The sequence below is a fragment of the Lycium ferocissimum genome, chromosome 12 (genome assembly GCF_029784015.1).
Source record: "Lycium ferocissimum isolate CSIRO_LF1 chromosome 12, AGI_CSIRO_Lferr_CH_V1, whole genome shotgun sequence".
In the NCBI taxonomy this organism is placed as follows: domain Eukaryota; kingdom Viridiplantae; phylum Streptophyta; class Magnoliopsida; order Solanales; family Solanaceae; genus Lycium; species Lycium ferocissimum.
The window spans coordinates 38,398,384-38,426,161 of NC_081353.1; the positions used below are offsets into that span (position 1 = coordinate 38,398,384).

The 27,778-nt window shown below is 35.1% G+C and overlaps 3 protein-coding genes across 6 annotated transcripts; 1 reads left to right on the forward strand and 2 right to left on the reverse strand.

The window, feature by feature from the left end:
- Positions 1-1,198: 1,198 nt before the first annotated feature.
- Positions 1,199-12,176, reverse strand: LOC132040882 (poly(ADP-ribose) glycohydrolase 1-like). 3 transcript variants are annotated; one of them, XM_059431573.1, is made up of 11 exons: positions 11,861-12,176; positions 8,678-8,866; positions 7,807-7,910; positions 6,562-6,766; positions 6,377-6,481; positions 5,502-5,620; positions 5,214-5,357; positions 3,390-3,510; positions 3,043-3,243; positions 2,502-2,564; positions 1,199-1,697 (listed from the first exon to the last, which is right to left on the reverse strand). In XM_059431573.1, exons 1-11 carry the CDS (start codon positions 12,107-12,109, stop codon positions 1,584-1,586), a joined length of 1,614 nt encoding a protein of 537 aa, XP_059287556.1. In that variant the 5' UTR covers positions 12,110-12,176; the 3' UTR covers positions 1,199-1,583. The 3 variants fall into 3 exon arrangements, with proteins under 3 accessions (XP_059287556.1, XP_059287555.1, XP_059287557.1); XM_059431572.1 differs by having other exon boundaries at positions 1,199-1,724; positions 11,861-12,175; XM_059431574.1 differs by lacking the exon at positions 8,678-8,866 and having other exon boundaries at positions 1,199-1,724.
- Positions 12,177-12,717: 541 nt separating this feature from the next.
- On the forward strand, positions 12,718-19,023 carry LOC132040883 (6,7-dimethyl-8-ribityllumazine synthase, chloroplastic-like). The gene is made up of 9 exons (XM_059431575.1): positions 12,718-12,863; positions 12,906-13,065; positions 13,150-13,253; positions 14,644-14,739; positions 15,263-15,358; positions 16,195-16,273; positions 17,205-17,251; positions 18,360-18,419; positions 18,856-19,023. Exons 2-9 carry the CDS (start codon positions 12,918-12,920, stop codon positions 18,904-18,906), a joined length of 681 nt encoding a protein of 226 aa, XP_059287558.1. The 5' UTR covers positions 12,718-12,863; positions 12,906-12,917; the 3' UTR covers positions 18,907-19,023.
- Positions 19,024-19,909: 886 nt separating this feature from the next.
- Positions 19,910-26,375, reverse strand: LOC132040586 (potassium transporter 4-like). Of its 2 annotated transcripts, none has more exons than XM_059431237.1 (10): positions 26,300-26,375; positions 24,607-24,762; positions 24,144-24,384; positions 23,806-24,051; positions 23,631-23,681; positions 23,261-23,521; positions 23,042-23,094; positions 22,353-22,467; positions 22,021-22,272; positions 19,910-21,406 (listed from the first exon to the last, which is right to left on the reverse strand). In XM_059431237.1, the coding sequence occupies exons 2-10, from the start codon at positions 24,760-24,762 to the stop codon at positions 20,325-20,327; spliced, it is 2,457 nt and encodes an 818-aa protein (XP_059287220.1). In that variant the 5' UTR covers positions 26,300-26,375; the 3' UTR covers positions 19,910-20,324. The 2 variants fall into 2 exon arrangements, with proteins under 2 accessions (XP_059287220.1, XP_059287219.1); XM_059431236.1 differs by lacking the exon at positions 26,300-26,375 and adding an exon at positions 26,101-26,269.
- Between the last annotated feature and the right edge of the window lie 1,403 nt (positions 26,376-27,778).

Below are 27,778 nucleotides of genomic sequence, written 5' to 3' on the forward strand. Positions count from 1 at the left end.
TGTCTTATTTTGGTTATGTCCGCCTCTTTTTATATTTAGTAAGTTAACAATTCAAATATCCTACATGTCAAGTTTATAATCACAAGATTTAAAGGATATTTTATTATATTATACATATTTTTAAACAAGATTCAAAAGTCTATTTTTATTTCTTAAATTTCGTGTCTAGTCAAACTTAGATACTTAAATTGAAAGAGTATATGCCAAATGAAGGAAATGAAAAGACAATTGAGACATGCGATGCACGAGGCCTAACATAATTAATTTGGTTACTCACTTTAGTTAGTCTTTAGGGTTTGTATATTTTGCAATGGATACTGCGATTCTCCCTAATGAGTCTCCATATTTTGTTTCTTTTCCTCTTATTTTCCCCCTTAATTTCTCAATTTTTGTTAAAATTTATCTTATTTTGGTTATGCCCCCCTCTTTTTATATTTAGTAAGTTGACAATTCAAATATTCTACATATCAAGTTTATAATCACAAGATTCAAAGGATATTTTATTATATTATACATATTTTTAATTTAGAACCACAAGATTCAAAAGTCTATTTTTATTTTTTAAATTCCGTGTCTAGTCAAACTTAGACACCTAAATTGAGACAGAGGGAGTATATGCTAGATGAAGGAAATGAAAGGACAATTGAGACACTGCGGACACGTGGGAACCTAAAAGTAAATACACAAGAGGTAGAATTAATGTTAAACTTCTGAAATGTACACATGTTAGTTCCCGTTTAGAGTACAATTTCATGTGCTTTATATAATAGAGTAATAAAATGAAGTATAGAAGTAAAGAAATATGATAACGTAAAAGTGGAATACAAGTGTACAGGTGGCAGACCAAGTAGTAGTACTTGTTAAATGAAGTGGACCCACAATTGGAAAAAAAAGAAAGAAACCAAGTACAATTGAAATAAGTCCAAATTTAGTGTATAAAATGAAGTGCAAAAGTAAAAAAATATGATAACGTTAAAGTGAAATACGTGTGCAATTGTACAAAACCACAAGTAGTAATCTTGTTAAATAAGTGGAAAAAAAAAAAAAAAAGGAAAGAAACCAAGCACAGTTAAAATAAATCCAAATTTAGTGTACAACTCAGACAGTTTTTTATACAATTTGTTGTTCTTTGTGTTCATCCCTCTTAGACACTTATATATATTAGAAATACAAAACTAGTTAGTCTCTGTTGCAAAACTATGTTGTAATCATCCAGCTTTATTCAGATTTATTCATTCCAATCCAGTACAAATCATTTTTCTGTAGGGATTCTCTAAATCGCAATTACCCAACACTGATATACAAGTACCAAACTTTGACTAAAATACAACTGTAATAATAACAACTAGAACTTCATCTAACAACTCCATATATGTGAGCTTCGCATGGTTGGTCCCACGTTCGAAGAAACCAGGAAAGCTCAGGCAGTAGGCTGACAGTCAGCATAAAGATAGAACCATGATGATACCTATAACCTTATAATACAATAAGAAGAAATGGCATATACGAGAATCGTGTAACGTTATTAAGCTAAACTGCCCGGAAAAGCTCGATCATCATAGTAATTGTTGAGCATGGCATCGTCATTGAGAAGACAACGACGGAACGAGCCAATTGAAGAAACCTACTCTAGTTTCTCCCCTCGATCTCTGCGACGAGTATTCCACCAACACCTTCCAAAGCTCCCCTACAGTCCACTGATGTGAAACAATCCATTGAGTCACCTAGACCAAGTTTTCAACAAAGAAATATCAGAAGGATATAAGCTTCCAAAACTTGCAGGTTTAAATTGTATGTTTTGGACAAATTGGCAGACGCATTCTATGCATGAACAGAAGATGTTTCTGCTCTATAATAATAATAAAGTAGAGTCCTGAAGCCAGGATAAGATAGGTTTTCATCATGGAAACCAAAGTGAAGTTAATTGATGCTGAAGCTATAATAACCAACATGCAAGATTTCCTTATGATCAATCCCTAAGCATCTATCATTTCTTCCAAGATAAGCATCAATTTGAAAGGCCCCTTAACCAGCACCTCCACAAGTCTTAACAGTAAATTCATGGATTTACCATTTCTATCGACGGGTGAATTCTCACCCTACACAAATGTTGATAATGCTAAATTTTCCCTTCACAACCAACAAAACTTAGAAAAAGGTCGGGGGAGGGAAAGGACAAAAGAATGAATATGGTGACGAAAACAAAAAGAAGGAATACATGAATTGATCAAAAACACCGTCAGAAATAAAAAAGTACCCAAGTGAATGTAGTGGCAAACATCCTCTTTTTTCGTTTTCCCTTTTAGTAATTAATTCAGTGAGCAGGTTTCCTAGCTAGTGAAAAATCTAGCTTTAAATCCTTAAGAGTAGACCAAGAATTTTACTTTCAGACACTATAACAAAGATATAGACAAATATCAATTCTAGCAAATGTCCTTAGGAGTAAACATATCAGTTCGAAGTCAAAAGAAACTTATAGAATAATTAACAGATGACAGTACCTGGTCCAGCATCTGCAATGCTTCCAGGCCAAATGTGTAATACAAGATGTAAGGTCTCAATGCCTGTACGAGAAGCACGGAGACAAAATTTCAATTAAAAAAGAAGATAAAAGACGGAGAAAAGAAGATGTTCAAAGTAAAATGAACAAGGAGACGCAATTTAAGGGGGGAAATGGCATATCATATCCAAAAGAAGATTTTTGATATTTGACATCTTACTACCTCCATCGCTGTCTATATGACTCATTTTCCCTTTCCAAAAGCCTAAACGTCTAGCACATTTTGACAAGTAGTAATAACACCCAAACCATTACAAGTTTCAAGAATTCAAAGATTATTAAACTCAGGTTAAGAATTATGATGCGTATTAAAAGGGGGAGAGTAATAGACTGCGCTCAGACATTCAAAAGAAAGCACCAGATACATTTATTCTGCAAAAAAGGCACCAGAATATATATCAAATAGGTGAAAAGCAACTGCTCTTTGCCTCGCATGTGCCGAATATAAAAATGCAGAAAAATATCCAAGGGGAAAGAACAACCTGAGATGCAGCAATCCACTGAAGCATAGCTTTAAGTTGAGGATCTCCTCCAAAAGCACCACAACCCCAATTTCCAGTCACAACCCCAATTTCATGCTGATTGTCTAAAGGTTGACCATTGTGACCCTCGTGATTTCTGATTAACTGGTTACCCAATGTTTCCTCAGTTGCTTGAGATGAGGTTGAAGTATGACCAAGCGACTATTGGACACAAGATCATGGAAAACCAAAGAGCACGTCAAATGAAGAAAAGCTAATTGAAATACCTGTAAATATCTGGGAAAGCGGAGCAAAAGGAAATAATAAAAGGAGGGAGATTTTAAAAACATGACAAAAAGAAATCCCACCAAAAGATTATCAATGGACTTTCCACCGGCGGCTTTAACATTTTGATCATCTTTGAAAAGCTGTTGATACTGATGACACTTGTATTGATCCATGAAGCCACAAAATGCTTTGTTAATCTCCCTGCGCGATATATTCAACTTATCATCAATAAAGCATAAACAACCAAATACTAATCCTTTTTAGTCAGCTGGACAGGAAGCCATTTTAATGACTTCAACTTCTAGTCAGCAGATACTTGAAACCAGCAACTCAGTCAAGTCATTCCCCAGTATGGTTTTGCTAAATGAATTCCACTCCCCAGCTCGATCTAATAACATCTGAGAATATATTTAGTACTCTACCCATAAGCTTTTAGCCTTTTACCCCAATAACATATTTAGTACTCCCTCCTTTCGCTTTTCGAGAGTCAATTTGACTAAACTTTGAAGCTAAAATGGATTAAATTAACTCAATATTTTAAGATTAAAATTTATATATATGAAAACGACATGAAAAGTACTATAAATTGCAACTTTTCTCATATCAATTTGGTGAAAAAATACATCTTAAAGCGTTGGTCAAAATTCATGCAGTTCGAATCTAGGGAAGCGAAAAGTAATACATACATTGGGACAGAGGGAGTACTATCTTTATTTCAATTCGCAGCATTTGTGCTATAAATACAAAAGGTCCACGGGTTATAGACCAATGGTTAGGATTTTAGATTTCAAATATGTCTCACCCTCAGTGCAAACGATGCTACCTATCAATTCAACAGGCTCGCATGAAAAGGAAAAATAAAATAAAAAAATATTACTCTACCATCTCAAGTGACTTCTTATTTTATCCTTGATGTGTGTTATTTGCTAAATATGGTCATTTTTTATCTTGTCTATCTTGCAAAATCACATATCCATCTTAGCATCCACATCTCTGTGACTCTAATCTTGCAGAAGTCCAACATATCCACAAAATAAGTGTCTTAGAGATGGATGTGCTGTCATACAAGATTGGACAAGATTGTAACTTTAGAGGATTATATGACCAAAATATCTACTTTTACTTCTTTATTCACACGGTGTCATAGTAGACAGAGATTCTAGGTTCAACTCATCGCCACCAATCATTAAAAGAAGTTTCACGTGCTTGACCATGAATAGAATCATACTCGCACATAAGGGGACGTATTGAATATATAATTAAGTATATTAAGTGTACTCTCTTTTAAAACTTACTTCTAGATGAGGTGGTCACAGTTCAACATTGTGTCATGAAATTAATGAGTTTGTAGATATTCTTACAAGGTCGCCCTGTAGCTCCAGAATTGAGTATTTTTGCGGAAAATGAAGAGCATACAACATATACACTCCAACTTGGGGTTAGGGGGCGTTAAGAACTAGGAAATTGTTAATATGAAAAGAATTTGTTCCTATTAAATATGGGAAAGATTTCTCCTTAATTAGGAATTACCTTCTTTATTCTTTTTTAGATATCATATATTCCCTATGTAAGCCTATTTAAATCCCAACATGCTTAGGGAATAATCAAGCAATTCTATTCACAATCACAAAACATCTACTTTCACTTCTTCCTTCAAAATTCATGAATGCCCACATATGATCAGCCAATTTACATCAACTCCGAGCATAAGCTCATGGACTTTGTCTCGCTCTCCTATTTGACCTCTAAATAAATTAATTAACAGACAAAATAGAACCTAATTGTACCTAAAGGATAATCCAATACTTACGGGGTTCAGTGTCATCTGTTTAAGTACCCAACAGACTTCATGAAAGAATTATATTCCATATAAGCATTTTAAAAGAGTACAGAAACTTGTGTACCTTAGAAGGCCTTCAAGTCGGTACTGGCTCTTTCCCGGGCAACACAGTGCATCTATTGCAACTATCCTAGTCTTACGCCTTCCAAGAACGTCAATTTCCTTTTTGTCGACATAGTCACCATTAAACCGGAAAGAAGAGGCATACCTTCACCAATTGAAAGATGTGAAATAAGCTGAATTGCAATTAAAGGCCCAAATGTCAGCAAAAGAATGCCATGGAATTACAGCAGTTCTAATTTAAGTTGGTGATGTGTTGCAAGTACGCAATTGATTCTCTATCTAAACTCACCCGGTATAACTTGAAAACCTCTCCGTACCAACAATTTCTATCGCTTCATTGTCTGCCATGCACGGCAGGAAAAGCATGCCAGCAATTAACTCTGGATTGATCATAAACCGAATTTCTTCCTAAAAAAGAAAATTACCTATTAGATTCTCTTTGAACAAATACGTTCCAACCATCAAACTAGGGGTAGTAACTTGGAAGATAAGAAAAAAAGGTGCCATGCAATAGGATGTCTATTTTGCTTCTTGTTCTTGTGGGGTGGTAGATTCTCTATCTTAACCGTTAATGTCACTCAGCACCATTTCTTTCATGAAATTTTTTTATAAGGAAAAAAATCCATAACACCAGAAAAAATCCACCGAACTGACAAAGAAACGAAACCAGCAAATTGTACGATCTGTGGTTTGATTTAAATATTTAATAAAGCAACTTAGCTGGTTCAGTTACTTCGTAAGTAAAAACCTGGCTAACACGAGCTGCAGATACGCCTTTCTGAAAAACGAGAAGGTGTAAATGCTTAGAAAACATAAATTTGCCTTAGTCATTTTACTCGTCACTACAAAAGACTTTTTTTTTATGGTAAGCAACAGACAAAATGATAATGGCGATTTCATTCTCAATGTTGAAGATCAACAGACAATATATCGGTTCTCCTCTTCATCAAAATAAATATATAAGGAGGTTTTTATGCAGCACATTCGCTTAAGGAATTAGACGAAAATCTCCATTTTCAAAGGCAAAAGGTGCAATGCATTGTGACAAATAAGGGACAAAAGCAACTCGTTTGATGAATTATTTTTGGCAAATTATTAATTTTGATAAAAATGGTTACCATTATATTAAAAAATATGAAAAAGAAAGAGTGTCCAGAAAGGAACCTGCACACAGCCCCTAATGAGAGCACCACCTCCTAAATACATGTTAGCAAAATCAACTTCAATAGCTTCACGAGATTGATCTTCAATTAAGCCTGAAATAGAAGTCTAGAAAGAAACAGAAATATATCATAGATGTAAAAAAATGAAACATAATAATTTGATGGAGAATACAGTTTACTTCTTACCTCAATATGGCAAAGGGAAATGTTGGACTGGCTCCATACTCTTTCCTTTGGATAGGGAATACAAGATGGACTATATTCCACAGAAAGAACTTTTCGCTCAAAAGACACATAGCCCGCTGGCATAGATGAACATATCCTCCCAAAATAGTGAACAATGCACTTCAATTTATTTTCAAGTGCTTCTTCATAATGATCATGTAGACACCTGAAAACATGTATGTCAGCACATGAACTCCATTAATTCGATTTAAGGAATCTTACATATTTAAAGACCATAGTGCAACTATGAAAGAGCACAATATAAAGTGTACTGCAACCCTTAGAAGTTTTGGAACATACAACTATACGCTGCTTTCGACAGGCTCTAGATACCCTTACTAACACCAAGGTAAGACACTACTTCCTAATTATTTCGACATGCATCTAGATAAATTTGTCCAGGACCTCCAGGTAAATTCAAATTTCAAAATCTCAATTTAAGCAAAACTCAACTGGTATATAGAGATGGATGGAGAAATATTCATATTCAAACGAAAGGGGCATAGGAAGAGGAAGTAAAAGAATTCCTATCAGAAATTTTGACAGTTCTTGGTTCAAACTGATCACTTAATAATTTAGTAAAATTCTTTATGGTTTTACAAAATTTACTCTCTCAAAGATGATCACACTTCATAAAACTTCTCATTTAGTCAAAAATCCACTCAGAGCTAGATCAGAATGCATATAAAAAGACATCAGTTTGGTGGAAAATAAAACTACTCACCACCACTTATGCTTCAACTCTCTGTAACTCATTCTGGTCAACAGTTATACACCACAATTAAGAACTTACAATCTAATTATCAACCTAATGAAACTATATATCTAAACCGTATCATTAGATGGAGAAGTGATGTCGATTTTCAGATTACAACAACTAATATTGAGAAATTTGGGAACTGAGAGTAGATTGTTTCTGACTTTCTGCTAAAACTGTTGTCTACAAGATATTAAACATTAACATCAGAAGACTGCAGATAAAATAAGAAGCAATTCGTAAAGATGACCAAAGAGAAGAACAACAAAATGAAGGACTTCATGATAGTTAACTGAGCGCAGAGCACCTATAACTTTTCATTACACTATTTACAAGAAAGAATTCTTTTGATCAGTCAAAATACACCTGACATTGACGATACATGAGACACAAATAGGAAAAATAAAGCATGGATGCAATAATAAAAACAGACAGTTGATGAAACATACGCAAATAAGTGATCAAAGTTGATCATTGGAAGATGTTTGGCACCTCTATCACTGGTAGGAAATAGACAAAACAACGCACATGCAAGAAGAGCTCCGATTAATTCCTGGAAAAAAAGATTGAAAATCATGACAACTCATGCTACAGATGCTTCTTACAACATTGAATAATCAGATTCTGCTGCAGAAATCAGTCGAAGGAGTAAAAGAAGTATGAAACCAATTTATTTTGGAGATAGCTGTGGAGTATCCATATGAATCTCAGACTGTTACCTGAACTTGGTCGTGCGTATCCGGTATGGGAAGAAATCCAGAAATGGGATTCCTCATCACTTAAACTTTAAGCTAATTCCTTTCTATTCATAAAGGTAAATGGAATAGTATTGTATCTTTTTATTTTTGGTGTAAAGAGAAAGATATAGAGGAAACAGAGCTTGTAGTCTTGTAGATTGGTTAGGTTCTCTGTAAGTAGTTTCTTTCATGTTTTCTCTTCTTTTTTCCTTTTTTGTGAAGATCTCCAGCATATCCTATGCTGGGGAATAGAACATTACCAGTTAAAAAATAATAAAAAAATAATAATAAAAAAAAAATCCTTTGAAGAAGGATAGCTCCTTTCCTGCCTGCTTCTTGGCCACAACCACAGCTACGACATTAAGTAAAGGACATACACATAGCCATAGGATCCGGACATATGTACATAGTTGCTTTGTATATAAATTTTGTTTCAAAAAGCAAACCAGACAAACTAATCAATGTGTAAATTAATAAGTTGATTCTCCTAATCTGAACCTTTCCATTCTTTACAGTAGAGCGGTAAGCAAACCAAAGGAGGGTAAAAGGGGTGGTTTTACAAACAAAACTTCTAAACTACTACCTGACTAAGGAAGACAATGCCAGGCTCTTGTGATTCTAACAAGCGAAGACCGGTTTTGACTCCTTTCAAAACTCCATCATCAGCATTCTCATAGTGAGTTTCTAATAATGAAGGCAATTTCAAAAGCAAATTAGCCAAGCGCGGCACCACCTCTTCGAACCATTTTGCAGCTTCAGCCCTAGGAAGCAACTGTATAAACAATCCAGCATTTCGAAGACAATTCAATCAGTTCCAATAACATTCAAAAAATTTCCAACATGTTTTCATAATATACACACTACAAGCCCAGAGGCGGATCTAGAACTTGAAGTTTATGAGCTCCTATAGCGACCACAATTTAATATAAATTGGACTCCCAATCAAATATTTATAAATAGTTAATGGATTTCTTAATATATATACCGGGTCTGAGCAAAAACTTACCAATATGTACAGTTCGGCCAAATTTATTTACCAATATGACCGATATATACAAAACCTACACACTGATTGTGTATATTATTGTATATTATATGTATAGCATATTTATATTAGACGTATAAATGTGAAAAACCTACATTTGGTCATATTTTGTAAAAATAGATCACCCAAAGGCATTGGGCTGTAATTTCCCCCAAAAACTACTGGATTCCTGTGAACCCACAGGCGGTGCTCCAAATTGTCATTGATTACAGCTACTACACCTCAGCACCACACATGTTGAGGGCAATAAAAGTGAACATATGAAACTCATATCATCATCATACCAAATAAAATCTAGTATTCCCTCCGTCCCAATTTAAGTGTGTTAGTTTGACTTGACACAAAGTTTAAGAAAGAAAAGAAAATCTTTTGAATTTTGTGGTCCTAAATTAAAGATGTGTATAGTCCTTAAATCTTATGGTCTTCAACTTGTCACGTAGAACATTGGAATTGAAAAATTTACTAAATATAGAAAGAGACACTCTTTTTGGGACAGAACAAAAAGGAAAGTAAGACACTTAAATTGCAACAGAGGGAGCATGTATTATGAGAATTTATCGCGAACTAACAGGTTTTACGCTAACTGCCAGCCTACCACAACCCTTCTCTTTTATCCTGGGTGGGATTGGCAACGTGAACAAGCACAGGCAAATTTTTCAGAATAGACAGACCAAATTGAATAATTTATATGTGCATGAGAAGCACAAGTATCAATGGAAAAATTGGGGACAGAGAGAGAGTTTCAAATATCAGAAATTGCGATGAAAAGGACTTCGCTGGAGTTAACGTTGACTTCAAGTCTTCTCTCACAAATAAGTTATATTTGCCCCGCGTTAGCTCTTATCATCCAATTTTAGAGTCATATTTACTCCTCATCAGTTAAATCCAATGTCCACATATAAATTTTCCTACATAGCGCGCGCTCCTATGTTTTTTCTTAACTAAATCTACTCACCCATTTAAACTCTTTTAACCTATCCGATCGACCCACTTAAAAGGCTCCCATAACAGAATAATATGTCAAATATTCAACCAAAACCTAATAAAAAAAGAGAACTGTGGTCCACAACACATAAACTAAAAATCCTGGCTGCGCCTCTGCTCTGAACTGATTATAAAATTTATATGGACAGAGAAGGGGAAAGATTGACTTCAAGTCTTCTTTCTTCTCATTACAAGTCCTTCACTTCCTGCTGCTGTTACACAGTTCGTTGAATGCCTAAACGGACCGTTGCTTTCATTTTATATTTGTCCTTCTGGTCTTACAAATAAGCTATGTTTGTACTAGTTGGTTATACTTTTTTAATATATTTGTCTTTGTTACTCCTAAATTTTCCGCCATCAGTTAAATTCAATGTTACTCCTAAATTTTCTACGTGGCTTCTATGTGACACATTTTTTTTTTCCACCTAAATCTACTCACCCACTTAAATTCTTTTAACCAGCCCATCCAATCCATTAAAAAGGCGCCGATCACATAATATTAACATTTTTTTGCGCGGATTGCCCTTCTTTTGGGGTGGTCTTTAAATTTTGCCCTGGTCTTTAATTTTTGCCCTTCGCGTTGCAACCCTGAGCGTTCACGCAGAAATCATGAGGTTCTGGGTTCGAACCCCCGCTCAAGCATAAATTAAAAAAAAAAAATTTGCAAGGCAAAGCTTTGCCGGATCCGCATACTCATGCCTTATGGGCGACTTGGTATAAGTATCCGGTCCGCATAACTTTGGTAATTCCTTAACAAGTTTATGCCGGCGCAAACTTATGGGCAAACTTTTAGTTAAGCTTTAACTAAAAGTATTTTCCTAGTTATGCCTTCGCGGACTTTTAGTTAAGGCACAACTAAAAGTATGCCCATAAGGCATAACTAAAAGTATGCCCCATAAGGCGGAACTTTTCCTTAAGGCATAACTAAAAATTTGCCTTATAAGACAAAGTCTATGTCTTAAGGAAAAGTTATGCCTTAACTAAAAGTCTGCCCCATAAGGCATAACTAGGAAAAGACTTTTAGTTAAGGCTTAAGTAAAAGTTTGCCCATTAAAAATTTGCCCATAAGTATGGGACCCGCATAAACTTTGAAGGGATTACAAAGTTATCTACCGGACCCGCATACTTACGCAAGTCTGCCCGGCGAGCATAAGTATGCCGGGTCCGGCATAACTTTGCAATTCCCTAATAAGTGTATCTCAAAGGGGCATAGCGAAATTTAAACTCGCCTTGCGAATTTTTTTTAAATTTTTGACCGAGCGAGGTTCGAACTTGAAACTCACGGGTTTTAGCCTAAGGGCAAAATTTAAAGACCACCCAAAGAAATTCGCAGAATTGCCCCAATATTAACATGTAGTACTTTTTTTTTGCACGGATTGGTCTTTAATTTTTGCCCTTCAAATTGGTGGTCTTTAAGTTTTACCCCTCCCCTAAGATTCAAGGTTGTGGGTTCGAACCTCAGTTTAATAAAAAAAAAGGCAGAATTTGCAAATCTGATCAGTAAAATTCTAAGCAGAATTTTTGTCCATGCAAGTTCTGCCTTGAAGGGTAAAATTTAAAGACCACCATTTTGAGGGGTAAAAATTAAAGACCACCCCAGCAAAGGGCAATCTTGAAAATTGCCCGTAAAAGTATTCTACCAAACCCAGTAAAAAAAAGAGAATTGTAGTCCACAACTCCTAAACTTAAAATTCTGGCTCCGCCTCTGTTCAGAACTGAAGGGAAAGAGAAGCTTACATCATCGAAGAAGAGAGCAAAACCATGAGAAGCAGAAGCATCAATGGAAAAATCAGGGAGATTGAGAGAGTTTCGAATATCAGAAATGGTGATGAAAAGGACTTCACCAGAGTCAACGTTGCTGTGATGAGGGCCTTTTGAGAGAGATTTAAGTGCTTCAATTACTGGTGGTGGCCAAAAGAATGAAGATGATTGGAATGAAATGGGTAATAACGGAAGGATTGACTTCAAGTCTTCTCTCTTCTCCATTACAAGGCCTTCTGTTGTTGCTGCACTGCAGTTACACAGTTCGTTGAATGACTAGACCGTTACTTTCATTTTATAGAGGGACAAAGGGTTTATATTTGCCCTTCCATATATTTTTCTTTTTCTATATATATTTGCTTTTGTCATCTAATATTTTTTTTTGACCAACATGAACCCGCAGCCGTTATTCTTTGGGTGCGCAGGATAAATTAGGCTTTTGTCATCTAATATTAGGGTCATATTTATCTTTGTTATTCAACTTTAGCGTCGTTTCTACCCTTTCCACCTAAATTTTGCTAGGTGGTGCCTAATACATTTTTTTCCAACTAAATCTACTCACTCGTTAAACTCTTTTTAACCCGTCCGCTCCACCCAATGCCCTCACCATAGAATAACATGTAAAAGTATCATATCAGAATCCAGTATAAAAAGAGAATTATAGTCTGCAAAACATAAATAAAAAATCCTGGCTCCGCGATCAAAGGCGAAGCTAGAAAGGGTTGAGGGGTTTCATCCGAACCCCTTTCAGCAAAAAATTACACTACATATACCAGATTTAAATTATATATATATATATATTGACCCCTTAGCTTGTATTTAATTCTTCGTAAATTTGAAATCCTTAGATGAATTATAGATATATTATTTATAATTTTGAAAGATGCATTTATAATTATATTTTATTAAGTTGGGGCAACTAGTAGCGTAAAGATACCATTCACCAAAGTAAGTATTTTTGAAGAGGAAAGTCAAAGTCAGAGTCTTACAAGAAGAGCAAAATTCAGGTTTTATCCCAAAAAGAGTGAAAGAAATGGCGGCTTCAGGTTTCGGACAATGCAATGTTGCTCCTCGTACAACAACTATAATAAATCCTACGCAACGTCAGCTCTTCTCTTTGTCTTTCAACAGACAAACCGTAAACTCTTCTTCACCTGCACTCTCATTCACCCAATCTCTAGGTCAATCCTATTTCCTTCATCTATTAATTTCAATTTGATCTTCTTTTGTTTCAATTTGGGATTTCTTTTTGAATTTTGATTTAGGTTTTGGGTCGAGACATTGCGAGGATCTAAACCGGTTTACAACGTGTGCTGTTCGTGAGTTGACTGGTTCTGTTATATCTGCCAACGGCCATCGCTTTGCTGTTGTCCGTTTTCTCCTCTTTTTATACATTTCGTCTTCATAATTGCAAGTTCATACATTGTATTATTCCTTGCATTTCATTTTATATAGTGGTAAGAAATGTAGGAATATAAAACATGAGGTCTTAGTACAAATTTTGCAAAAATATTACTCTTTCAGTCCCAATTTATATGAGAGTGTTTGACTATACACCAAGTTTAAGAAAGAAAGGAATCTTGTGGTTTAAAAAAAGCCATTTTTTATTTTTTTGAAACTAAAGCCAAAGAAATTTTTGTGGCTAGAAATCATGGGGATTTTAGAGTTAAATTGTTGTTAAATATTGTAAGGTGTTATTCTTTTTGGGATTGACTAAAAAGAAAAGAGTTTCATGTAAATTGGGACGGAGAGATTAAGTGATTTTTTTTTTCAACTGTCCAAGGCTTGGAAGACAGAGTTATTCGGTGTCTTTGTTGGTGGGAGGGAATTAGTCGAGGTACGGGCAAGCTAGTCCGGACACCACGATTATCAAAAACAAGAAAAGAAATGAAGAAACATACTCGCTTTTTTCGTTATGTATGGTGGTAAAAAAGAGAAATTACTAGACACAGAACTTAAGAAATGGAAAAAGATTTTTGAGACGGATTTAAATTATATACGCTGATAGACGATAGTGTAAAAGTGATTGACTAGATACATGGTTTAACAAATAAAAGTAATCCTATTCAAATACCACTCTTCTTTTTTGTCTGTCCAAAAAGATTGACATCTTTCTGTTTTTAAAGGCTACTTAATCTTTAACATCTCGGTTTTTCCATCCTGTCTTGTGACATGACTTGTTGGACATGAGAAGGAAAGATGAAGGGACATGTGATACTCGTACTCTCTCATGTATAATTATTAGTATCATTTAATTACTAGCAGTAAGGGAAAATTCGGTACTTTGCATGCTTATGGCTTATATATCAGAGGTTTTTCTATCGTTTCTTAAGCTTCGTTGCTAGTCAAATATGAGACAGAGGAAATAAAACATACTAAAAGTACCTTTGGACTTGGTGGTCTTCATGCTATGTTAATTCCTATAATAGCATGTCATTTAGAGCAAATTAAAATGTTAAAAAAGCAAAGATTATTCAACAATAGAAGTATGTCAATCTGTTTTGAAGAGATTGAAAAGGAAAAAGTGCCATGTAAAACAGAAAAGAGGGAATAGTAGTTTAAAGTAATGATTTTTTAATTGCAAGAATTAATGGTTTCATTTGAGTAAGTAATGAAAGTCAATGGACGCAATTTGGGTTTGTTCTGTAGTTCCTTAACTCCATTATCTTTTTGGTTTTACTAGAAGTCATATAGCAGTTGACTGCAATGTTTCTTATAGTGTGTTATTGGAAATGACTGACCATTTGTTGGTTTTAAAGGTGGTTGCACGTTTCAATGATCTGATCACCAAGAAGCTTTTGGAGGGAGCTTTGGACACTTTCAAGAATTACTCAGTTAGAGAGGAAGATATTGATGTATGTTTTCTACATCTAATCTTCCCCTCCCCCAAACCGTCTTTTTTCTTAAATTCTTTTGCCAGCTGTTGTTTGTTAAAATACTTGTAAAAGAAAAGCTATTTGATCTTATATATTATGAACCTTACTTATTCCAAATATAAAATAAATTGGTTCATGTTTATAAAGTGTAGACATAGATTTGAATACTATTATGTAGTATTCAAATCTATGTCTACACTACGTAATAGTATTTGCCAAGCGGACCTTGACAAAAAAAAAAAAGATCTTTTTTTTTTTTTTTTTGAATAAAAAAATGGTTTAAACTTGACTGAAGGTCCGCTTGGCATGATAAATTTGAATTTATTGCTACATTGAACTCCTTTATGACACGCTATACTAGAGCATAAAGATCTACTGTGGGATTATGAGACTTCTATATTTTGGAAAATGTTGTATTGGAAGATTGAAAACAGAATAAGTTGTGGTGGGAAGTTGTCTTTTCCATTTGATGGCGTCATCTAGTTTTGTCCTCATAATGCAGGTTGTATGGGTTCCTGGCTGTTTTGAAATCGGCGTTGTTGCACAGCATCTTGGAAAGTCACGGAAATATCAAGCAATACTCTGCATTGGGGCTGTGGTAAGCTCACTTCAGAACATAAGCTTCACTTGTATTTTTTCCTCCTACATCATTTGCTTAGTTTGATTCTGTTTCATTTGATGGTTTTTTTGTATTATCTTATCTATGGAAATATGGATGATTACAGTTAGATGTTTTGATTATCATTTTGGTTTATTATGTTTTGCCTGTGTCTTATGTGTTCATCGATTTTTCTTGGGTCCACAAGTTCACATCAATCATCATTGTATAAGCGAACGGATACAAAAGGGAAAGCAGCATAAGAATGGCACTTATCTGTCACCCCTTCCTTCAGCAATGGAATTATAAAACTGAACAAATAAACCTCAAGCACAGCAGATTGACTAGGCTATCTTGATAGATTGGCAAAATTATTAAATGAAGAAGCTATTGAACTTTAGATTCGTTACTGGAGATATGTACTTGGATTCATTAAATTGAAATCGTTATACTAATTCTCATAGATGTAAGAGAGGGGAAAATCTGTGGATTTAGGTCAGTATCTTCTAAGTTTTCTTTGTTGGACTTGTAATCTTTCTGGTCAAAAGCTTAGATGTTTTAATTGGATATAGTTGGGAGGCGTGTGTGAATTTCAGTGCCTTATGCTGAATAACTTCATCCGAACATACTGATAAACATCCACCATAGGAAAAGGTAATACACAGGTTAGACTCCGAACATTTCTAACCCGAAAAAAGAAAAAATCCATCAGACAGACTAGAGATTGAAGCGCCTTCTGTGTCGGTACTTGTTTCTATAAATCAAATGGGCATCTTTCTGCTTTTTCGTATGTCCGAATCATCATCTAATATTTCCTTTCTTCTTTTGGCTGATAGATCAGAGGTGATACGTCTCACTATGATGCTGTCGTTAATGCTGCCACATCTGGAGTACTTTCAGCAGGTCTAAATTCAGGTGCGACACCGTTCTCCACTATACTCCACATGAGCAATAATCATTATGCTAATGTTTGATCATTTTGCAACTCTTCAGCAGTATTATTGATAGATAATTGTTTAAATTTCCAATGTAATATCTGGAATTAAATATGATGGTTGAAACAGAGGAGTGTTACGGGAGTATTATCCAACAAAGTGAAACACATGCTCTACGGAACGGTTGTGAGACTCCTTATAAAAAAAAATGGGATGTTTGTGAGACTAACAATATTATATGTGCTTGTTAGGCTTCTAAAGTCCAACATATTCACAAGATGATGTTTGGACATGCAAGATTGATATAATTAGAAATGATAACCGACAGAAGGTGTAAGTAAACATGAAAGATAAAAGGAAGAGGCCGCTGCTGAACACTAATTATGCCTTAAACAGTCGTCTTAGATGGTTAGACTCTGTTTGGTCCACAAGGGATCACTGGGTGGTTGAGGCATAATAGAACAATTTTAAGATCCTACATGTCAATCCTAGCTAAAAACTGTGTGAGTTCATTTGCTCTAGTCTTGGTGTCATATTACTCGATGATTGTGCTTCTGAGCAGTGTAATAGGCTGCTGAATTAATTAAGGTGTGAGGTGGTCTGATTACCTCCATTATAAAAATTAAAAAAAAGGGAAGAAAAACGGTTAGGCTACCCATATGTACCTGTTTGTAGGTGTGACATTATAATGATTAGAGGTGATAAACCCAAAAATTACGTGGAGTAAAGATACATTGGTTCTTGGTTAAGAATTTTATATGCTGGAGTAAAATCTACATCCGCCAATTTTCCCAATAACTCTAGTTCTTTAGAATTGATATATAATCAACTATTGCCATTATATGCTATTTTCAGTTCATTTTTTCAATTGGCTGATCAAACTAGAATCTCCCTTATGTAATGAGTTGCAGGTACTCCTTGCATATTTGGTGTTTTGACATGTGATACGTTAGAGCAGGTAAGTAATCAGCCTTTATACGTGTACATAGTAATACATGTGCATTTTTATACTGGTGTATTGGTCAGACATCAATTTTTTTTTTTTTTAAATTATGAGATTCATCTTTCTATCATCTCTTATCAAAATGGCAGTCTAGGAAGGAGGTTTTCTATGAATTGTATGCTGCCAAAGCAAGTTCTAAGTTTTTTTAGAGTTCAATTATCTAATTGCCCTAAATATTTCTTTTTCTGAGAAGGGATGAAAGGGCGGAAACCTAAATAATTCTTTTCAAATAAGTTTAGGTAACTATGATTAAAACTCTATTATTTTTCTATGCTATTTTTTCACGCAACTATAGTAACAAAAGAAAAAAGGCTAAAGAACCAAGCTGTTCCCATAGTCCTAGTGCCACCTAAGAATATGGCATCAGACTACTCAGTTCAGGCAGCGAGATTTCTTTTTCTTTCAGGCCAGCCGCAGTTCCTAACACCATGGGAAACCTCTAGAAAAGAAATTGGAAAATTATTCAATAAGGTGCTCTAGCTTCTGTGTCCATGTATAAATAGTGGTTGGAGTAAAGAATTCACCGACAGTATAATCAATATCAGCTGAGAGGTTATAGCTTGTACAGCGAAATAAAGGAGTACAAAGTCTGAGAGCTCATTGTTGTTCCATGTACTATATCATAGATAACATACAACTATCCGATATTGGATGTCCCATGTACATCTTTATACATTTACCTTCACTTGTACAAAGAAATATTATAAGCCTAAAGGTTCTTTTGCTTTACTTCATTTTTGGTGTTCTTTGCGATTTTGAGTACCTTGTTGGTCTGCTTCTTTCAGCTATAATTTATCTTTTTATCAAAATAGCCTATGCTTACAAAAAGTTAAAGTTCAAGTCAAAATAGGACTTCAGAGTGTTGCTGCTTATATTCAACATTTTAAATGTCATAATTAGTTTTGATAGTGGCTATTCATTTTTAAGGATTTGTATAACAGATACAGATATACTCCATGTAATATACTCTCCTTGGAACTATATTTACCATATTCTTCTTGGCTGTGTGAATCTATCTTTATGTTGCACGATGTATCTTGAAATATCTCGTAATGTCATGCAGGCTTTCAATCGCTGTGGTGGTAAGTCTGGGAATAAAGGTGCCGAAACAGCAATGACAGCTGTAAGTACCTGTGATTGTGTGACAAATAGATTTTATCTTTAAAACTAGTTCAACGGTGTCAATTTCTGCTTAAATTTGTCTGCCTTATTACGTGATTAAGAGGTTCTAGTTCTAGACTAATAAAATGTATGCATTTAGGAACCTTATAGTATTAATCATTGATCTTTGGACAAGACTGTAATACACTTGCATATGCAAAGTCAAATCTTGTAGATCTTTAAAACCTTGATAAACTTTTACTTGAAATGAAGACTGAACCCAATTTCATCCCCTTCCCACTCTTTCTGAAGTGGAAATAAGTAGGGTAAACAAAGTGAAGAAAATAGAGTTTAAATCATGGTTGTTGTTCAAGATTGTTTGGTTTTATGTTGGACTCAAATGTTCTATTTGCAATAAATGACTGATCTTGAATGCATATGGTGTGCTTATGTTTCAGATTGAGATGGCGTCTTTGTTTGAGCACCACCTCAAGCCTTTAGAGGAGTAAGAGTCCCTTCTTACCAGCGTGCTGTTTCATCACACAACGATGTTGTAATTCTCACCTTTAAACAGAATTTTACTCGCATCACCATCCCAACTAGCTACTCCAACTAATAAGGTCAAAATTTCCCACTACTTGGCTCCCATCCTCGTCCACTCTTTTATGCTGGCTGTAATCCCTCTAAAAAGTGGAGAAAACATTCTTGTAAAAGCTGCACTTGTTTCAAAAAACGTTGTTGGACAAGACTGCACTCGTTTCAAATTTTGTATTTTTGGACAATAGTACCATTTCTTATGCTAAATTTATAGACTTTTTTTTTTTTTTTTTTTTTGGTCGGGAAATTTATAGAGGTCAAATTGGTTATATGTGAATCGGAACTTCAGAATTGATTTGTTCGCTCCCACCTATCCAAAAAATGGTTAGAAAGTAGGTCAAACAAAGATGGGGCAGTGCACATGGTTTTCCGTTTTGTTATTAGCATTAAATTTTACAAAATCGAGGGTCTATCGGAAAAAGCCTTGAGGATAAGGTCTATGTACACTCTACCCTCTCCAAATCCACTTGGTGGGATTATACTGGGTATGTTGTATTAAATTTTATGGAATCTTTTTATGGTATGCTCTCATCCTTCTGTATGTTGATTATGGCGATAATCCTATAGTTTATACTAAAACATATAGAGGTTAACTTATAAAAGACTTTCTAAATCAAGATGGTAAAAGATCAACTAACCTTCTGAATCCACTAAGAAATAACGGCAGCTAAAACCAGAATTTTAGCAAATTTTGCTGTAATATCAGTTCGCCTTTTGGTTCACTTTTTCCTATATGTTTTAAGTTTAGTAGAATTTAGCTAATTTGATTCACTTCTTATAAGTTCTGAAGTAAAATGTTGGTTTACTCGTATGACTGACTGCTCCTCCTGCAAATGTCAATCCGTTAAGAGGAAATGAAAAGCTCAAAATTGAATTTTTTGTATGGGATATACTGTGACAGTTTTCTTTACCATCCACTGCATTTGGCATTTGAGGTGCAAATTATAATTTGCATCATCCTAAATTACTGTACCCACTAATGTTAGCAAATTATTGACAGCATTGTAAAAGAAAGACTCAAATCTTCGGTTAACAAAATCCTATATAACAATTTCAGTGATATACCTTTAATCACCTATTACATTGTAACTACTGTCTCTATCTAACTGTTCAATACACGAACAAATACAAGAGTAATTCCTTTTCTTTTTCTTTTCTTGATGATATGTGAAAGAGTTGAGATGACAGATGTATACTAACAATTCAAGATTAGTGAACAAGACTTGGTATTTGGGGCAAAAATATTCAAGAACTTTTTCAACTACCCGTGAAAAACTCTGCAGGAAACTCCGATGAAGGCGTAAGACATTCTCTTGATTCCAGCCTCTCTCTAGACATAGTATATCATGCCAACTTCAATAAGGCTAATGTGAGGAATGTTAAGTGCCACAGCAGAACCCCTGCAGTTCTTGCGCAAAAATGAATATGCAACGTCAATAACAAGTTTCTTCCAGCAAGAGGACGATCTCCTTGCCTTCACATACGAGTGCCCCATTATATATGCAACCCCTGCCTCCTTTGCCTGAACCAAATCTAGAAGCTCGTCCCTAACTTCAGGATCCATGCCAGAGTTCTCTGGCAAGTTAAACCTGACTCGTCGTTTCTTGTTGTCTGGGTTCTCATCATCATAAGAAAATCTTTGACTCTGAAGTGTCAGTGACTTGCTGCTTTGAATGGTGCTACACGTTTCAAAATCCTCGTCTGAGATGATTAATGGTGAGTTCGACTGTAGATTCGTGCTTATAACTGCCATCCTCCCATCAAGTGATGGACTATCGGAGCTCGACAATTGTGGTTCTACAGCTTCCATTTGGATGAACTCAGCTAGACTTTGGACGAGAAGGTCCTCAAAGTTCCCATCATCTTGCTGTGCGTCCTTGTAACCATATCGAACAATGCAACGATACATGCGATATGGTCTTGGGCCAACACGACCAATGAGGAAGCGTTCATCGGATGAGACATAGGGTAAAGGAACAGATTTGACACATACAAACACCACCACATTGTGAAAGGCAGGGAGATTTGTGACAAAGTGAGAAAAGATAGGCGGAACTCCTGTTACCAATTCCGAGTATATTAGCCCTATCCCAGGGACGCGGACAATACCAAGGCTGGGACCCAAGCCAAGGATCCATTTCAATGGAACTTTATTGTGCAGGTCATACTTGTACTTCTTGCGAGTTCCATAGTGCCACACAAGCATGACGGCTAAGAAGATAAAAGAGAGCAAAAGGGAGACCCATCCTCCCTGTGGAGCCTTAATGGCTGCAGAAGATAGGTAGAGACCTTCGATGAACCAGAAGAACAGGAGAAAGGAAGCGGCAAATAATACACTTCTTTGCCAGACAAAGATTATGACAAGTGTCATGAGGAATGTTGTGATAAACATAACTGTCATGCAAGCTAGTCCTGAAAGAGAACAAATAGTTTATAAGAATCTAATTAAGAGTTATAGAAAGACTTGAATTTAGAAGGAAAAAAATCAGCTATAAAAGGCAAGCTGGACTTCTATTAATCTGCAGTAATGCAGATACAAAATCCCTTGTACTTTCCACAAGGGAGAATTTTCTTCGCCATGTCATCCAATTAGAGGTTGCTCCTTGTTCACCATTTATTGTTTCAGTTTAATTGTCATTTCTTCTTCACTGGATGTATGTAAATCCTCCAGCACAAGCTTGAAAGAAGAACACTGGGAAGGCACTAGGAAAAGGAGCAGCATTTGGAAGAACAGAATCACGTAAACCAATCAGGTTCTGTGGAGAAAATTGGTTGGGAGAGTTGCTTGGAAATTTCAGCTCCAGCACAATGGCTGGATGAAATGAAAACTTGTCCATGGTACTTTTTTGAACACAGTATTCCAACAATAGTAATTTAGTAGTCAAAGATGGACATGAAAGATTCAGCTGCTATAGTAGACAAATATTTGGGGAGAAGACATTAACGAGATTGTAGCTCTACCTTCTGTCTGAATGAAATGTTGTTCTTTCTGAAGTAAGACATCTTTAGCACACAACAAGGCTTACCATATGCATTTCCAATCAAAGTTGTATCTTGGAACCCAATAGCAACAACAAGAGTGAGAATCATCAGGATCCAATTTATTTCTGGTACATAGATCTGCCCTTTATGCTTTGAGGTGTGGACAATCTTGACCCGTGGGAAGCAACCTAGTGAATTACATTGCTTGACGATTGAGAATGTGGCTGTGATGATAGATTGACTGCCTACAATGGCTGCAAGGGTTGCAATAACAAAAACGGGCCAGTATACTCTATCTGCATGGATAGCATAGTTAGGATTGAACTTAATTTCCCCATTAATCCTGACAACGTTAAGCTGTAAAAGAAAAACCAACCAGGTATTGAACTATAGAAGCTATTTGGACTGGAACCTATATTTTTGGACAGAAAAGCAGCTTGACCCATGTACTGTATCACCAAGCAGGGATACACGACAAATGCAAATGTAATCTGCATAGCCAAAACAGATTCAGATATACATGCTATAGACACATTCCATGGTTATAAACAAATGCAAATGTAAGTTCCAGGATTCCCAGTTAACTAGCATGTTGAACAATATGATGCAGAAAAAATGACAGCCATGGACAATATAGTCAGCCGGCCACCAGGACGTTCAGCTTATACACATTCCATGAAATATGAACCTTTTGGCTACATCTAAGTATGCTGTTTCCTATGACTTCAGTAAATATGAGTTTAAACTCTTAAATATCCAATGGATTTTAAACTTAATCAATCTGTGTTATCTGAATTACCTCTGTGATTTAGAAGATGAATAAAACACAATATTACCCTTTGTTTAAATTGCACTTCCAAAATTTAGAGTTGAAAATTGCTTTGGGACTTACAATCTATTAAAGCAACTTACAATCCATTTTACTTTCCCTAACAACTAGTTCAAATCCTGGTTTAAGGACTTCCCAAGAAAGGCATATATGGTGGCCTAAATAGAGATTACGAGCACAAAGTTTCCACAAACCAAAGTTTAATTAGTCCCACTGCAGAAAACAGTTTGACTTACCCTCATGGAGAAGGCAGAGAAATGACCAAGATCTGCATACATAGCTTCAGTACCTGATGATCGAAAATAATCAGAAATCAGATCCAAATTCTAGTAGATCTTCTATCACCCTCATTCACCTACAAGTGTCCGCACAAAGAACTGCTTTGAATTCTCAAACAATACGATGTCTTCATGTATAAATAAGTACTGAGTTAAGAGATGATACATTTCATATACCTGCAACAGAGAGGAGAACACCTCCAAGAGAAATCCAACCATCTTTTCCTGTTTCCTTGAAAAACTTGATGATATAATAAGGCGAAAGAGCAGACACAATTTTGGGATTCCAAATGCAAGTGTTGTACAACCCAATGATCATAATTGATATCAACCAGATGAGAACTATTGGTGCAAACAAAAATCCAACCTTGTGGGTTCCAACATGCTGTAAAGCGAACAGGCCAACCAATATTATGCAAGAAAGAAACACCACTCCATCTACAATAAGAGAGATTTTGATAGTCAATGCCTAAAGAACTGTAGTCACATGCTGACCAATTGAAGTCATCAAAACTATACACAGATAGGTAAATCACGACAAAGTTACCATGAGTTAGGTGTTCTGCAGCAGCCTGTATCCCTGACATTGATGATATAACTGCAATTGTCCCATTGAGTAAGAAACCAATTCAGTGAAATAACTTATAGCTTGTAAATTACATAGTTACACAAGCAAATACCACATAAAATAATACAGTAGTAGTTACTATAATAATTTGTACCTGACATTGCAGGTGTTAGAACACCATCACCTATGACCATACACGCACCCAATAATACAATAACAAGTAGTATTGTACGTGACTTTTTATGCTTCTCAAGAAATCTCTTCAACTGTGTACATGATGTTGACTGCCCAGAGTAGCCATATTTGTAAGAAGATAGCTCCTCATCAGCTGCTTGTTGGTTGGGAAGTAGACCAAACTTTGCATGTCTACAGAGCAGAGAGTAAAGAGCAAATGAACCACCTGGATGTATGTAAAGTGTATTTGTCATAGACAATCAGGTATACGAGTTCTTCCGTAAACATTGACTAACTTAGAGTCTATCTTTAACATACCTTCACCATTATCATCTGCACTCAATACAATAAATACATATTTGAGCAAAGGAATGAGTGTTATTGTCCAGAAGATCAATGAAAATGCACCAAATATTACTTCCGGAGTCTGATAATCTTGCAACTTCCCGGCAAATATACTCCTATAGACATAAAGTGGTGACGTGCTCAAATCTCCATATACCACCCCAAGACTTTGGTATGCCAATACTAGATTCCTGGAAATATTCATCCAAGGGAACTGCAAAGTGAAATATAAGACGCGAGCTAGTTACACAATCAGTAGTTACACATATTTGACCTAGTTAATGCTTCTCTCTCTCTCTTCGTTTTTTCCTATCCATTGTTCCGTTAACACTCCTATTAGTCAATCTTCATTTTCATAAGGGAAAAGGGCCAAACATATTAAAGACAATTAAGAAGAAAGCCTGAGAAAGTAAAAAAAAAGGGAGGGATTTTCTACCTTTGATGGAAGCTCATTTTTTCTCATTCCCTGTGGAACTTTTCCACTTTGCCCCTCTTTTCCAACTGTATCTATTGATTCTTGGCCCCTACCTGCAGCAAGCGAAGGAGGATGCTCCAAACTATCTTCCTCATTATTGATACCAACTTGATACATCTATACAACCAATTTAGTAAAACGTTTTTGGTTATGCAAATAGAGAAAAGAAACAAGACAACTCAATAACATACCCAGTATATTCCCACAAGTAGGGTCTGGGGAGGGTAGAGTGTACGCTGACCTTACCCCTACCTCGAGGAGGTGAAACAAGACAACTCGATTTTAACAAAAAAAAAAAAGGTGGCAAATAAGCAAAGAAACGATGGAGTAGGTCAGATTGATCAAGGATTTAAACGTTGCGAGTTCTAAGACAACATATTCAATGTTATATATACTTGTTCTTTACATACATTCTAGCGTTCAAGTAGAAAGCCATGTCTTCAGTCTGCCACTGGCAAAAGATATTATATCTAGTATGTCAATAATTTCTAAGTTAAGCAATTACTATTAAATATGAGAGACATCATGGTTTGATGAAAGATTAAGCTATTTAATCATGGCAAATTGGCAACCAGCAAAGCATTAACAGAAGAATTCATCAAGAAGCTCAGATTCCATGCAAATTAAATTGAAAGCCTCTAATGGCAACAGAATTTGCAAAGTTTAATCAAGTGCAATAAGCATACTTTCTCCACCTTTTATACCAAGTATTTTAACTAGATACAGAGTTTAAGATGTTAATTTGACATATTCCTATATATTAGAACTATTAGGTATTATGAAAAGTTGTTTAACAATTGGAAAAAAACATATCAAAATTTTGAAAGCCTCTAATGGCAACAAAATTTGCAAACTTTCATCAAGTGCAATAAGCATACTTTCTCCGCCTTATATACTAAGTATTTTAACTAGATACAGAGTTTAAGATGCTAATTCGACATATACATATTATATTAGGTATCATCAAAAGTTGTTTAACAATTGAAAAATCATATCAAAATTCAAAATTTAATTAATTTTAATAAGTTTGTACATAAAAATTGAACAATGTGGAACATTTTGGAACGCATAAATAAGAAAAAATGTCTATAAACTGGAACAAAGAATTTAATCGATAAAAACAAAATAAAATAAACAATCGGCAATTGGCAAAAGAATAAAATCACAGAATAAGCTAGTCCCTCCGTCCCAATTTATGTGGCACCTTTCGGCTTTCAAGAATCAAACAAGTTTTTCTTTGACTGCAAATCACATGCCTTTCATTAAAATATTTTTTTACTAGCTTTTCAAATATAGCACAAATTTTATTTCAAAAAACTTATTCACGGTCAAGATTAAGAATTTTGACTCTCAAAATCCTAACCGTGCCACATAAATTGGTACAGACACACACAATTTCAACTCTTCAAATTGGAATTAATGAAAAAAATGATTTAAATAAGAGGAATAACGAACTTTCGGCACGTGCAAAAGGGACGACGACGGTGGCGACGATTACGTGGTGTTTATAATACGTACGTAACGTAATAATGCATGAACATGATTTTGAATTTTGAAGAAGAAGAAAGGAGATCAGAAAATGCAGAGATCTCCTTTCATCTCAACATTTGCTCAATCAATATGACATTCTTATTCTTATTATGTACGTATGTACCAGCACTGCATGTGAGCCAAACACAATGACTCTATCTACACATTTGTTGTTTGGACAATTTTGGAAAAGTTTGTGCAAAAATTAATGAGTCAAACCAAATGTCTACAGCATTAGTTTATCATGTATATATATATATGGTAGTTATATGTATTATAGATTAATTCAAAATACATACTCCCTCCCCGTTTTATGTGAACCTATTTCCTTATTAGTCGGTGTTAAAAAGAATGATCTATTTCTATATTTGGAAACAATTTATCTTTATGCAATGATTTATAGCCACACAACATATATGTGACTCATTTAACACCACAAATTTAAAGGTCTTTTTTTTCTTGCTTAAACTTCGAACCCAGTCAAATGGGTTCACATAAATTGAAACGGAGAGAGTATTAATTAAACTATGAAATTGCATGTGTAATAAATTGAAACGGAGAGAGTATTAATTAAACTATGGCACTGTGTTCAGATGCAGTGTAAACGTGAAATATCACATCACAAATGGGAGAGAAAAAGAAGCCAAGAATCTCAATTCAAATGGTTAGTTCATTGCAGTCTAAAATTTGATTCATGACCAATTGCAAAACACAGATCAAGCTCAAGTGCAAATTCGTTGCATTCCCAAATTAGTAAGTATTCCTTTATTCATTTGACTACTACTTGTTTTCAAGAAAGAGGTAGCCTAACATACCCTTAGTGTGTTTGGTATGACCAAACTTATTTTTCACAAAAAAAAAAAATTCTTTTCTAAAAAGACATTTTTTTTCAGGAAAAATAATTTTTTATAAAATGTTTTTCCATTTCTGAAAAAAATAGTTTAAACATTAATAATAATATTAGCAATTTGGAGATTGTTTCAATGATATTTTTGAGTGTTTAAGATCAATATTAATGCCTTAATGTGAAGTTTTTGCACGTATTTCCCTTCAAACGTAATGGTCTTTAATTTTTGCCGCTGCTGCTCATTTAATGAAAAATCTAGACCTACTTCGCTCGGCATAAGTTTTGTAACATTTTTGTCTTTGAACACTGAACTTTTGCCTCGCTCAGCAGAAGTTCTATAGGAATTAAGATTATGTGGCATAAGTTGTGTAGTTTTTTTCCAGATTATGTTGAATGTTGAAAGCTTTGTCATATCTCGCATAACTTGAGGGATGCTATGTATATACATATGCCGGGTGAAATGCAAACTTTGCCAAGCGAAATCTAAACTTATGCCCTTTTTTTCGATTATGTTAAGTGTTGATAGTTTTGCTGTGTCCAGCATAACTTGTAGGGTGTTATGATACGTACGCCAATGTAAACTTTTTCGAGCAAAATCTAAACTTATGCCGCCCAAAAAGTGCTGAATGGCAAAAATAAAGACCAAAAATTTTTTAGGGACAAAAATTAAAGACCACCAAGGCCATTTGTCCAAATGACCCCTTAGTGTTGATTGGACCATGTAATGTGAAGTTGAATAAAGTTATAGGGAGAATG